The sequence below is a fragment of the Zeugodacus cucurbitae genome, chromosome 6, assembly GCF_028554725.1.
Source record: "Zeugodacus cucurbitae isolate PBARC_wt_2022May chromosome 6, idZeuCucr1.2, whole genome shotgun sequence".
NCBI lineage: Eukaryota > Metazoa > Arthropoda > Insecta > Diptera > Tephritidae > Zeugodacus > Zeugodacus cucurbitae.
In genome coordinates this window covers 55,643,353-55,658,493 of record NC_071671.1, presented here as the reverse complement: position 1 = coordinate 55,658,493, position 15,141 = coordinate 55,643,353, and the positions used below count along the sequence as shown (strand labels likewise).

General features: G+C 33.5%; 1 protein-coding gene across 4 annotated transcripts in view; it reads right to left on the bottom strand.

Moving 5' to 3' along the window:
* Positions 1-15,141, bottom strand: part of LOC105218695 (aquaporin) — a 70,268-nt gene that overhangs the window by 16,178 nt on the left and 38,949 nt on the right. For 3 of the 4 annotated variants that reach the window (XM_054234521.1, XM_054234523.1, XM_054234522.1), the window contains one exon: positions 7,605-7,798. In XM_054234521.1, the coding sequence (XP_054090496.1) occupies positions 7,605-7,798 (194 nt within the window). Of the gene's footprint in view, positions 1-7,604; positions 7,799-11,760; positions 12,575-15,141 lie in introns of those variants that run through there. The other variant, XM_011194434.3, reaches the window with a different exon arrangement.

Here is a 15,141-nt window from a genome sequence, read left to right as displayed (position 1 = left end):
GAAAAAAAAAACAAAAATGAAATGATAAAAAAAATTTAAATAAAATTATCTTTCACTCAGTACTTTTCGGCGTATCAAAGCGTAATGCTGCCTACGTATGCACAATATCACATGCGCTACCAAACATTTGTGCAAATACACAAGGCAAGTATTGTAAATATTATAACAATTGGCTATGCTAATATCAATAGTACGCTATCGCACACATTGTTATCTCGCGCTCAATGGCAGTTATACATATTTATCGCAGATATCCGTTCATTATAATCATGTTAACAATAATTGAACGCCTACTGTGACGGTTAAGTGGTTTGTGGTTGTTGTTGTGGTATTTAATGCTTCATAAATTTGCGTGCAATACTTGTGATTAGCAATTAAAATGACTGGCCTACACTACAAAAAACAAAAATAATGTCGAGAACAACAACAAAAATAAAGTAATACAAGTAAAACACCTGTTTGCATGACGTTTATTTATACCCTTGCAATACATATGTACATATGTACACTTGTGTGCATATAATTTTACATATTAATGCATGCATGCACTCACATTGTTTGCGCATAAATTCAACGGTAAATGATATTACATAAATCAAAGAGAAAATGTGCGCAAAAAATAAAACACAAAAAGAACAACAAAACAGAACAATGGGCTTGTCGAGTTCAGTTGAGTGATGGAAAGCTGGGTTGGTTGGTTGATAAGTTATAACTATTATTGACAGTGCTTACCAACAACAACAACGACAAAACAACAATGTATGAATATATATATGTATGTATGTACTTTTTGCAATGCTAAGGTTGAGAGCTGGGTGTATATTTGCTTGAATATGCATATGCTGCTTATATTAGGGTGGTACAAAAAAAAATTAAAGATAGACTACAGCCCAAAATAGAAGCGTAGGAAAATAGAGTTCAGATTCGCTTTGCGAGATTTCAAAAAATATATTATAAATCTGTTTTGTGATGGTTAGTACTACCAACTATCTCTCTCGAAACTTTATATTGATACACTTTGTATACGATAACTCGAAAAGTTCCTCAGTAAACCATTAAAACAACTTTGTATATTTCTTTTACTGCAGGTCCACAATTTAGTATAAGTAGGCAACTCTTTAGAATTTCGTTAAAAGAATATATTGCCGAAACCAAAACAAAAAAAAAAAAATGTGACGAAAAGTGAAATATTTTTTTATCTTTTTATTTTTTAGGGCCTATTGGGTGTTTGGGATCACTGTTAAATCAGTTGTCCAGATAAATACATAGTTTTGACATTTATGTTCAATATGCTTTTTCAGAGCTGGAATTCTATACAGCAAACATAGAAGCAGAGATTTCTAACTCATCCGTTAATAGAATTGACAAAATGTTTCTATTTATAGTGCGAAGACTCTAGAATATACTCTCTCGACACCCTTTCCTTTTCGAAAAAGTTACTGCTCTGTGCGTACTAAAGCCACTTAATTTACTACTTTGTGGTTCCACACTTCAATTTTAATTAAATTTTATTCAATTAAATGTCAAAAAGAGCAAGAAACAACACATAATTGGGGCAAACTACTGGTTCTCCAACCATATCAGGGAATGCATCTCTGATTTGTTCTATGTAGTTCAGGTGATTTGACCTGGATAGACTACTTTTTGATGATAGAAAAGATTACCCCAAATAAATGTGTGGAATGTTGCCAAGTTGACAAATCTTAATGTAAAAATATTCGTGGTATTTATACCCGACTTTCGGGGAAAATGCTTTGAGAGGAATGCCAAACGATACTGATAAGCAAAAAACATAGTTGGGAAACAAAGTTAAAAAAAGTTGTAGGATTTACAACTAGCAAGATGGCCTTCTAAGGACGTAGCCGCACTATACAGCAAAATTCCTGTATTAATGAAGTTTGAAGTGTTGTTCGGCTCCCACGTCACTGTTGACAGTCATAACTTTCAAATTGTAGATAGTATCGTTTACTTGGGAACCAGCATTAACAACACCAACAATGTCAGCCTCGAAATCCAACGCAGTATCACTCTTGGCAACAAATGCTACTTTGGACTGAGTAGGCAATTGAAAAGTAAGGTTCTCTCTCGACGAACCAAAATCAAACTCTACAAGTCGCTTATCATTCCCGTCCTGCTTTATGGTGCAGAAGCTTGGAAGATGTCAACATCAGATGAGACGACACTAGGAGTTTTCGAGAGAAAGGTTTTGCGGAAGATTTATGGTCCTTTAAGAATTGGCAACGGCGAATACCGTAGACGATGGAACGATGAGCTGTATGTGTTATTCGACGACATAGACATAGTCCAGCGAATAAAAAGACAGCGGCTACGCTGGCTAGGTCATGTTGTACGAATGGACGAAAGTGACCCAGATCTGAAAGTGTTCGATGCAGTACCCGCTGGAGGAAGCCGAGAAAGAGTAGGTCGCTCCACTCCGATGGCAAGACAAAGTGGAAAGTGACCTGGCGTCACTTGGTGTTTCCAGTTGGCGCCAAAATGCAAAAAGGAGGAATGAGTGACGCGCACTGGTGGAATCCACCAGTGCTATAATCGCTTAAAGCGGTTTCCTACGCCAAATCTATATATATGTATATATAATGAAGTTTAAATGTTGGCAATACTATTTCTTTAAGTTTTACTTGAATGATATTTAAACCAAAAATCACCATATATTTAAGGACGACCTTAATATATTTGAGCTCACATGAAAACCCCAGTATTCGCTTCATGCAAATTCAAATAACTTGCAATTAAATGCAATTATTTTTGTTAATTTTTTCTAATTTTTTAACAACATAAATTTGGTGGTAATGTTTGTAAATTTCATAAATTATTTTGTTTAATCATTATTTTGATTAATTGGCGATTTTTTACAGTAAACCATAAATCTAAGAGCTATTGTTAGCCCAACTCGAAAATCGTAAATTTTTCGAGTAAATATTACTTAGCATACCAACAATTAACTGATGCATGATAACTGCAGGGTATTCCTCTACATGATCAAAAATACCGTAGGCGATCGCGCTGCAACAAATGCATTAATGCGCTGACATTTGCAACAACGCTGCAATAATTTCAATGCTACAGTGGCGTGCAGTGAACTATGAGCCAGAGGTAACCCAGCAGCATCAGCAGTAACAACAACGTGCACAACAACAAATAGTACAAGATTGAAGGCAATTGAAATAAACTACAATAACAACAACACAGTCAAAGTAAGCGAGCATCTAAGCGAGCGTTGATTAAAGCTAATTACAGCAAATGCCTGCCATTTACAACAGCCGCTGCCCTCTACAAAGTGGATTTCATCCACTCGCCGGTGCTCCAACTCAATCTAGAACTTCATTGCATGCATTGGCGTTGCACTTGTCATTGGTTAAGTACGTGCGTGCATAAATAGGCGCACATTTAGTTTCAAAATTACACACAAATATACAAAGATATATCCAAGTGTGTGTGTGTGCCTGCGCGTAATTAAGCGTTGCAATCATTTCAGTTGGCGTCCGCTGACAAATCAGTCGAACGATTTAGTTGCAGATATACTCGCTTTAATAGACGTTTTAATACTCGGCTTAATGCCATGCGTTTGTCACGCATGCGCCGTCGGTCGCTTGCTCGCTCCCATTCACAGCAAATGTAGTTTTGTCAGCAATACAATTCGCTAGCTGGTTTTCATTTGTATTTGCCGTTGTTTGTTGCACTTGCAACATTATTCTGGTTTACAAATAAAATAAAGCAGAAAAAAACATTTTTATGCCTCGAGTTTTATGATTTCATTTTCAGTTAATTGTCTGTGTTAATTTTTGCTTTTATGCCTAGCTGGTTTGACAACTCTGAAATGCGAATGCCAATGTCTTAGAAATATGTGGCTTAGGCCTAAATATGAGTTCATTACTGGTTTATTAAAAGTATGTTGGAAAAGTGGAAGCACAGTGGTCACGTGGGCGAAGTATTACAGATAAAATAGATTATTTAGGAAAATTATTGAATAATAATATCAAATAGTTCAAACTATCAAGGGATTCGGAAATAAATATTGGGTAGAAATTAATGAAAAATCGTGGAGCACATTGTGACTAACCTCTATAACATATTGAGTTTATGAGTGAGGTCTGGGGAGTGAAAGAGAACGATATTAATAGAGAAATATGATACAGTTATAGAGATATATAACGATCGAAAAGATCGAGTGAAATATAACCATAAAATAGGCCGAAGAAAAGCTTTTAAAAACATGATTTAAGCGGTTAGTAATTCTAACAAAAAATCGATTTACAAGTTTGATATGCAGTCTTTAATTTTCGACTCCCATAACAAAGAGTTATAAAACAGAACATTAAAAACAATATTGAAGCATATACGAAGTTTTGGATGCCTTATATAGTAGCAATGTTGCCATTAAGCATTTTTTCAAAAAAATCGATTTTATATTTTTTGCTTATTCGATAGTTTATACTTTCAAAAATATCCTGTGAAAGCGGCAAGGTCATAGTTTTTGAATTTTTTTAAACTCAGAATTCTTGAATATATTTACTATACAATGACGTACGATCTTTTTGATTGGTTGAAAATTGTCAATTTGGCATTAAAAGAAAGCCCTTTTTTATCTAAAAAATTGTTATTTTTTCAGAACTACGCCAAAATCGTAGGTCATTGTATATGAAATTTGCTTTCAACAACTCATTCGGCCGGAATCATGTCAGCAGTTATTGAACTTTTTTTTGGCACCACCGAAGACAGCATATAAATCCGTTGTTTTTCAATATTTTTGTAAAGAAAAAAAACAATCGATCGAGTACTTTCTTTAAAAAAAAATTCACGAAACCCATGTAATTTTTTATGGGTTACACTGGTATAGCCCCTTAATCTATATGTGGGACTAATTTGCATAATGATTATACCTGATCTACCTTTTCTTGTATAAATGAATAAATTCATTCATTTTCATATTGCAAAGAAATAGACATATTTCTTGATATAATTTTGTATGACTCCAAATATTGTAAGCTGGCAACCTTGGCAGTATATGAAAAAACAGCTGATGTGGCATTATGACAAAAATCAAATCTACTCCGATTAATTAGTAAAAACCTCCGCTAAGGCAAAATTTTACGTCGAAGTGTTGAAATTTTGAATGTAGTCTCATAGAGAGATTCATGGTAGTGAACCTTTTTTGGTCCATTGGTATATAAACTATATTAATGCCGATTTCGAAGTTGTCTATAGGTCTTAGGTTATATTATAAAAATGGAAGCATAGATAGATTGAGCTATGACATAGAAATTAGTTATCTTAGGATATACCTGCTGAAAACGAACAACTACTATAAAAATCGTCATACCTCGTGGTACAAATATTTTGTGAATAGAGAGAATTAATGTAGAAATTAAGCACAAATCGACTGTTCTTATTTTAAAAAATTTCGAAGAATAATATAACAAGATATTTTTGAACACAATGGTTTACTCTAAAGCTAACTATGACACTGTACTTTATCGATTCATATATATCTGTAAATGATGGCGAACCCGATCCCCCAATCGATGACGATGGAACAGATGTTCCATTACCCGACCATGAAGAAATTCGAATAGCAATTACCCGCTTGAAGAACAACAAAGCAGCGGGGGCCGATAGATTGCCGGCAGAACTATTCAAATACGGCGGCGAAGAACTGATAAGGGGCATGCATCAGCTTCTTTGCAGAATATGGTCGGAAGAAAGCATGCCTGACGATTGGAATCTCAGTGTGCTCTGCCCAATCCATAAAAAGGGAGATCCCACAATCTGCGCCAATTACCGTGGGATCAGCCTCCTAAATATCGCATACAAGGTTCTATCGAGCGTACTGTGTGAAAGACTAAAGCCCACCGTCAACGAACTGATTGGACCTTATCAGTGTGGCTTTAGACCTGGAAAATCGACAACTGACCAGATATTTACCATGCGCCAAATCTTGGAGAAGACCCGTGAAAAGAGGATCGACACCCACCACCTTTTTGTCGATTTTAAAGCTGCTTTCGACAGCACGAAAAGGAGTTGCCTTTACGCCGCGATGTCTGAATTTGGTATCCCCGCAAAACTAATACGGCTGTGTAAATTGACGTTGAGCAACACCAAAAGCTCCGTCATGATTGGGAAGGACCTCTCCGAGCCGTTCGATACCAAACGAGGTTTTAGACAAGGTGACTCACTATCGTGCGACTTCTTTAACCTGATGCTGGAAAAAATTATAAGAGCTGCAGAGCTAAACCGAGAAGGTACAATCTTCTACAAGAGTGTACAGCTCCTGGCGTACGCCGATGATATTGATATCATCGGAAGCAACAACCGCGCCGTTTGTTCTGCTTTTTCCCGCATGGATAAGGAGGCGAAGCGAATGGGTCTGGAGGTGAATGAGGACAAGACGAAATATCTCCTGTCATCAAACAAACAGTCGGCGCATTCGCGTCTTGGCTCCCACGTCACTGTTGACAGTCATAACTTCGAGGTCGTAGATAATTTCGTATACCTGGGAACCAGCATCAACAACACGAACAATGTCAGCCTTGAAATCCAGCGCAGAATAACTCTTGCCAACAGGTGCTACTTTGGACTGAGTAGGCAATTGAACAGTAAAGTCCTCTCTCGACGAACCAAAATCAAGCTCTACAAGTCGCTTATCATTCCCGTCCTGCTTTACGGTGCAGAAGCTTGGACGATGTCAACATCAGATGAGACGACACTAGGAGTTTTCGAGAGGAAAATTTTGCGTAAGATTTATGGTCTTAAGAACATTGGCAACGGCGAATACCGCAGACGGTGGAACGATGAGCTGTACGAGTTATACGACGATATTGACATAGTTCAGCGAATAAAAAGACAGCGGCTACGCTGGCTAGGTCATGTTGTCCGAATGGACGAAAACACTCCAGCCCTGAAAGTGTTCGATGCAGTACCCGCCGGAGGAAGCCGAGGAAGGGGAAGGCCTCCACTCCGTTGGAGGGACCAGGTGGAGAGCGACCTGGTTACACTTGGGATCTCCAACTGGCGCCGAACTGCGAAGGAGAGAGAGAGGTGGCGCACTATCGATTCGGCTATAACCGGCTAAACGGTTGCAACGCCAATCAAAAAAAAAAAAAAAAAAAAAAAAAAAATATATATATCTGTAAATATTATCTAGTTGCACTTTTGATTGACTTGAACCTACCCCAATAAACAATTATGTGCCAATTGATTTAATATGCGATATTTTCCAAGCTTGTTCTACAGTAATTAAATGGAGATGAGCAATTGAAAAGCCTGATCATTTAGCTTTAATTGCGAGCTTAACCTTCCAAACGAGTATGGGAGCATTAAATTTATGTATGTATGTCGAAAAAATATTTATAGAACTCAGTTAAGTATATCGAAAGTTAGAGATTGTGTTGATATAAAGAGTCAGGAAATATGATAGTGAAATCATATTGAAAAAGTTTAAAAATAATTATTTGGAAAATTTACTTTTTCAAATTATTAAATTTCCTTTTTCCATTCCAATTCAATTTTTTTAGTTCGATTGATTTTTTTTTAATTTTAAATAATTAATATTGTATAAAAAAATAATATTGTTTTACTGAACTTACCAGCGCCATAGTGGCCACCACTAAACCGAAGCAGAAAGCGATTTGTGGCACCGATGGTGAGTACGCATCACCGCCGGTACAACTGCCAACACCGATGGCGACCAAGAAGAATGTGCCCAAGAATTCGCCAATTAGTGCGCGCCATATTTTCTTGTTCTCGGTGATGTCACTGACACCAATGATTTTGGGAATGTCTGTAAAGGAAGGAAGGAAAGAAGACGTAAGTTAAATATATATAAAATTTTACTACATAATAAATATAATAAAAATTATATAAAGATTCGTTTAAAATGACAGAAACAACAGACCATGCAGCAACTGATAACTAACAAAAAAATATTTGAGGGTGTGTTTTAAAATTTAAAAGAAGAAGTAAGCAATCTGAGTATAACATTTGTACGTCAATTAACTCACAAAATATTAGTACTGTCTTCTTTTTATCATTATCATTTATGCTTCAAATGACAGCGAATCAAAAAACATCACAGATAATTGATTTGTCCAAGAAATATTTTCAAAACACAACACGAAAGTTATTAGAGCTAGTCGTAAAGAGCATTTTGATGTTCCGGCATTCAAACGTAAATTTGCTGTGAAGCAAATCAATCAACAAAGAGTCAAGATACTATGCGCTGTTTGAAGACAATGAGTAGCGTTCTATCGCTAGCAATAACTAACTTTATTTATACAAATAAACAAACATTTCTTTGTCTAGGAGAATTCTAATATACTACCACAAATTGAAGCGCAAAATACCACAAATTTTGTTTTTAACACCCATAAAGACCAAGTGATTGGTTTGATTGACAGGCGTGAAGTTTGACATTTGTATAAACATGCTTAGGCACACAAACTATTTTATTGGTGGGAAACTACGCAACACGTGATATCTAGAAATATGTGACACTGGTATGTGAAGCACTTAATTTATAGAAGTTACTCGATTTTGTTGAGCATCTGTTAATACAATATTGTTGTTAGACATGTAAGTTATACGAAATTAATACATGCACTGAGAATATAGAGATTTAATATTATGTACATAAAACAGAAGTCAAAAATGACTCGAAACATTTCATGAAAAACAAAATTATTTAAAGGTTAGGTTAAAATACAACATTCCTAAAGGAACTAGTATTATGAAGTCACATATTTAATATTCAGTGAAAATGAGAGGAACTCAGTAGAAGTGTCTCATGCGAGTTTTCCAGCATCTCTGTTAGCGACCAGAACTTCGAAAGAGTAAAAGATATTACCATCGATTTTTCTTTGTGTTAGAATTGGAGAGATGTCACATGATATAAATCTCTTATAGGTACCATAAAACGATATAGTAGCTGCTCTCAAGATACAAAGGTATTTTTTTGGACCCAAGAGTCGGTTGCGTTCATAAAAGAAAGGTTTCTGTTTGTCGAAATCTGTTACAAATCCAGTGTTGATTCAAGAGAATATTAAAAGAAGTCAAGTTTGAAGGCCACGATACAAATTTCTCTCAAATCCATGAAAATATGATTTTTGGAAATTACTGGATCAATTGTTAATGAGATGGTAAAATGCTTGAATACCAACAGCTATAGACTAATACGGCATCAGCGAAATTCTACTGGACGGGATTGACAAAGATAGAAAGACAATTGAAAAAGTAGAGAAAAGTAACTGTCGAAATGTTATCAGCTCTGCTGAAAAAATGTTCTTGGATAGATGATATTTTAAAATTCGAAGTTTTTGACTTCAATTGTTAACTGCAACCGAGAAACTTAGGTTATTCCAAAGCTATATAATTGTGATTCAAGCTAAGTAAATTAGGTTTCAAAGTGAACTAAATCCAACTACTAACAACTATCTTTGATACACCAAATATTAATGTATATAAAACAATATAAGACTAATGTATACAAACGTTACTTGCTTTGGAATAAAAATTTAAATTTTCCAATAACCTTTTTCAAGTTTTATCATTTAAAACTTTTTTTATTACACAAAATTTCTTGTACTCTGTTTTATCTAAATTAAATTATATTGGCCACAACGCAAACTCAAATAAAAATTCTCATAAAATATACTACAAGCAAATATTTAGCAATAATTTTTATGACATTGAATATTTCGTCACACTTTTGCTATAAGCTCACTTATCTGAGTAATTAAATATATAATGTTATTTTTACTTTTAGTAGCATAACGGTTATCAAGTAACGCATGGTTTAGGATTAAGTCGTCATAAATCACATTCAGAACATGGAAGCACATTTATGACACGGTTTAGGAGATGACATATAAAACTATAAATGTATATATAGATACAGGAATGCAAGTGGTTATAAAAAAGTTTGTGTTCTGCGAACTTGTGTTTGATGACATTTTAGAGATCACGTAAACCTTTTTGAATATGAAAAACGAATATTTTTTAGTTTTCTCTAAAATTATTAGCTTATGAAAATGACTTATCAAATTTTTAATAATATACAGGTCGTACTTTAAATCCCATATAATTTTTTTATACGTTATTTTTAAAAAATGCTAAGTTTTTGTTATTAATAATATTGGAATATAACCAAATCGGTCTTAAGGAACACATTAAAGAAATAAATAATATGTAAATTTGACTCAGAAATCGTATATTATGCCTCAGCACAGAGTGAACTCGAATTCAAGACCTTTGAAAAAGGGTATAATATATGCTAAAAAGGCCTGACATATCTCCTATATGCATCCAATTGCTCAAGTGAAAAATGTTGCTGAAAAATTATAAATGTTTTATCTATTCATTCATGGTTAAAATTATGAAAAATTACTTTATCAATTCAGAGAAAATGTAATCAGCGAGTGATAACAAAGCCATCTGTAGTGCTTGTATGATATTTTAATTTCCGTCAGTTCAAGTGACTTTATATTAATTTTCTGGAAGAGGAATTGAATATTGCAAGGAAGTTGGAAGTCTGTAACTATTAGTACACGATTCTTAAATATGGCAGACAAAAAAGTAATGACTTGAGCTATTTTTTCAGAAGCTTGGTGTTAGGTTAGGTTTTTAGGCAGATCTCTGCAAAAACAGAAGATCTCACTTAGACAGCCTGGCGCTGTCCATTGTGGTACCAATAAAACTCACTGTGGATCAAAGACCTTAAAGATTCAACAAAACGCTTGGAATCCGTCACAAATTTCTTAAGACGACTAATATCGATTCAAGCCAATTCGCTAGGATCGCCGAAAAAGGGCCTTTCGAGATGTTTCAACCTCAGTCTGGCAAAAGCTGGACAATGAAGAAGCTTGGTGTAGTTTCTATTTGTTTTTAGTTGTATTTGAAGGAACTAAGAATTCCATCATCCCATATATTTTTCAGAAATACTGACCGAGCTTTTATTTGGACTGATGCCGTTAAAATCTATCTATTTTTACTCAGGAATCTTTACTATTCTTCTTATTTTTTATTAAAGGAAAATATTTACTTTCTTGATAAGTCTATTTACTTATTTGATTGATTAATATTGCACATTTTAGATTACGTAATTAAGTAGCTTACATTAAACTATTGTTAGGTTTCAAGAGATAATTTCGAAAATTCTAATTTTTCAATTACAAAAAAAAAAAATTTACTTTACATCACATTTTAAAAATTGAAATATTTTTCACTGAAATTAATTTTTTTCTTTTCTCTTCCTCTATTTTTTAAATAAAACTTAAAAAATATTTTTTTAAAATTGTCACTTAAAAGATCGGGAAGGAAATAATATATAAAAAATTCATATTTTTAACATATATTACACTTTTGTTCTTTCTTTACTGTAACTAGTACTGATTAGTATGATTTTACCAAAAACATATTTCTTTAATACACAGAAAAAAACACAAAAACTTGAACACACACAAAATACATTTTTTTTTAACCTAATCCTTTTTGTTTTATCTTCTTTAAAAAAAAAAATTCCAATAATTTTAACATTTTCACTAAGACTAGAAATTAACAACACCAATTAACATTCTGCATTATCCTTTAAGTTAGTAAAAATTCATAAATTTTTCACACAAATAATAATGCTATAGTATTTTGATATATGGTATTCACCAAAAGTATAAAAATTGATTTTTCAAATCCACACTAGAAATTGAAAACAAAATCACTATTATTCTGAACAGAAACAGAAACAGAAATTACCCTCAGAAACGCGATCCGCCGAGTAAGTCATTTCGGTACTTTCGTGGAAAACCTTTTTTTCACGCTGCTCGTAAGAGATTTGCACTTGCGTTGTCTTGCCTTCCTGAGGAGACTGCTGAACCACAGACGCCATGCAACTAAATACTACCTGTGGTAGGCACTTGAGAAGAACTTACACTTGAGATTGTGTGTTCTTTTCGGCGATAATTTCAGATATGCGGTCGACCACAATGAGTGAGTTGTTAACAAATCGGAAATCAAAACGAGTAAAAGTGATAATGACGACGATGATGACACCGACGACGCCGCAAAGCGAACTGAATGAATTTACGCGAGCGTTACTGCTTTTCTAACACCGTAAATAAGTTGGTTACGTTTGATTTTTTTTTTCAACTTGCAGTGTGAAAATTGTCAACTATTGTTTTTATATTGTTGTTGTTGCATTTATATTGTTTAATTTTATTGCGTTATTTTGATTTCTAGTTTACGAGTAGCAGTTTATAAGTACCGGCAATACACGCGAATATACAACACAACAACACCAACAACAATTCGTGGAAGTTGTAACTGAAGTTGTATTGTTAATTAATTGCTTTAATTGTCGATTTAATGGCAAAAATAAACGAAAATCAAGCGTGTTTAATTGCTAATTTATACGTAATATTCAATTAAATAGCAAATAATGTGAAATATTTCACGCTAAGTTGTTGTTGTATTTGCTGCGACGAATATTTTTTTAGAATTTTTCTGGTTGAAATTTTCTCGTTCGGTGCTGACAACAGGTGCGCTTGCTTGACAGTCGAGTTTTGAACTGAAGCATGCGGTCAGCGTGCGATCGCTTTTTTTCGGTGGGGGTGGCTCAACTTTACCGTTACATTTCACTGTCTTAACATTGGCAAACGCTGGTTGGGTGCTGGGTGCTGGCTGCTAGGGTTACGCTCTTTGGGGCTGTGGCTGTGTCGCTGTGCGAGGCGCACCCGACTGAATATTGAGTATGCTTGCTGACGTAGCCAAGCACTGCTGATAAAAGAAACAACAACAAGCAATAACAGTGGAGTAGCGTGTGAATATCAGTGAGAAACTCTTTATCAGCCGAAGGTAATGATAAAACATGGTTACGTATACGCGCCGCGTAACGTTAATGAAGATGGGATTGCCGTCGAAAGGGCGCGTTTGGTGGGTGAGAGTGTGAGGTAATGTATTTATTAAGTGACACTACATATGAGTAGAACCGTTGTCTTATCACACTTCAATGTTACTCGCTGCTGAGTGGTTGACATGCATTTACTGAAGAGCGTAAATATTTACAAATTCCGGTAGTACAATGTACGTAATATTGTAGTTATTTTCAAGTATTTATAATATAATTACATTTAAGTATTTAACTAAATACTGGCATGGAAATTAAGTTCAAATTCTCATAAACTAACTAACATACCAAAAAACAACTTGAGGCAACCAATGAGCAGACACATGTTGCGATAGCATCAGTTAGACAATTAATTAAATTTAGCGTAAAAAATAAATTTTTTAATATTTCATTTTTTGATAAAAAAGTAATGCCTTGCTACCGCCATTTGTGGCTGGCGTATTTACTTTTCAATCATTTTTATTTTTTTTCGTTGGCTTTCACACCATGATGGCGTTGTCAGCAGTCGCAATGTGTTAACAGCTGTCAAAATTAATGATATGAAAACGTAAGCGCCGGACTGTTGGCAATTATATGATGTTTGATGGCTTCCGAAAGCTTTGAAAAAGCCTAATGGGTTTTATGAATGAAAAAGTGCATTCCAGTAAATGTTGATAGGAAGTAGCTAGAGTATTGTGGTCACTCAATTTTATTGTTATTGTATTGTATTGGTAAAAAAATCATTTATCGAAACTTTATATACGAACATTCATACCCAGTAAAATTTTTAGGTGGATTCCAAATAATCTATTACACCTATGGAGAGATTTTCTAAAAAATGTAGGGGAGTTTCAGAACAAGTTTTCATATTAAATATAAACATTAATCATTGTTCGTCTCATTTTCCTTCTTTTTAAGTCACTGGTCAATAATTACATGATAAACTATTGGACACAAAATATGGGCCGATTTATCATAAAATTTGTATTATATAATATTGAGCTATTAGTCAGAGCATAAAATAATGACAGTGAATTGTAATAATTATCACAAAGTATTATTACTTTGAAGAATTATCTTGAATTAATAGGTATCCATATGTAATATTAATTAATACCGATAAATGTAATTAATTCCAATGAATTACTCATAATTACCGATAAGCATAATTACTTAAAAAAAATCTCTAATATTTATAAAGACAAATATGCGTTTGTAATTGTGTTGATTACCAAATAAATGTACTTAATTACAATGAATTACTCATGATTACCGAATAGTATAATTATGTTTTGAATTATCTTATATTATATTAATAATAAAAAATATTAATTTGTAATTGTAATGATTACCAAGGAATGTAATTAATTACAATAAATTACTAATGATTACCGAGAAGTGTAATTACTTTCGAATTTTCTCAATCATAATAAATATTAATTAATATTGCAATGATTACCAATAAATGAAATTAATTACAATGAATTACTAATGACTACCTAAAAATTTTAATTACTTCTAAGAATACTTTAACCAGTTTTTATAAATTATTAATTACAAATTAAAGATTACCATTACAAAAGTAAGAAAATCGAATGATAATTTTAATTTTAAAAGAAAAAAATAACTGTAGTTAAATTTTAATCGACAAAACTATTCTCAAATATTTTCAAACAATTTCAAAGTAAATTGTATTCACCTAAATGACGAAAGCAATTAATGCACATATTTGCAATTTATTAAAATGCAAATATCAAATGTTAGACGTCATTATAAGACGGAACAAAAAATTATATCAAACAACAACATATTCATAAAAAAGCAATGAAAACAAAAATTGCTCCAAAAAAACTTGCACAAATTTCGTATGCTGACGACAGTTCGACGACGACGCTTGCTGACAATTTCTAATTTAATTTGAGTCACGTTTTCTGATTAAACGTAAGCGATTTATTATGATCTACCTCTCCTACACTCCCTAGTATTTATTTTGAATTATTTCGCTAAAAAATCTCAACTGGTTATTGCGTTTTTTTTGGCGGGGGCGTGTGTAATCACATTTTTATCGCAGATTGTAATTTAAAAGCGTGCTTTTTTACAAATTATCGCTAAATGTGCTTTAAATTACGGGCTCAAAGTGGATTTCATATGGCTTTAAATTAATTGTGTTAATATTGACATTTAAATAGGTTTATTGACCGTTAAATACAGACATGTGAAACAATTGATATACAAGTTTTATTTGTTGAGCT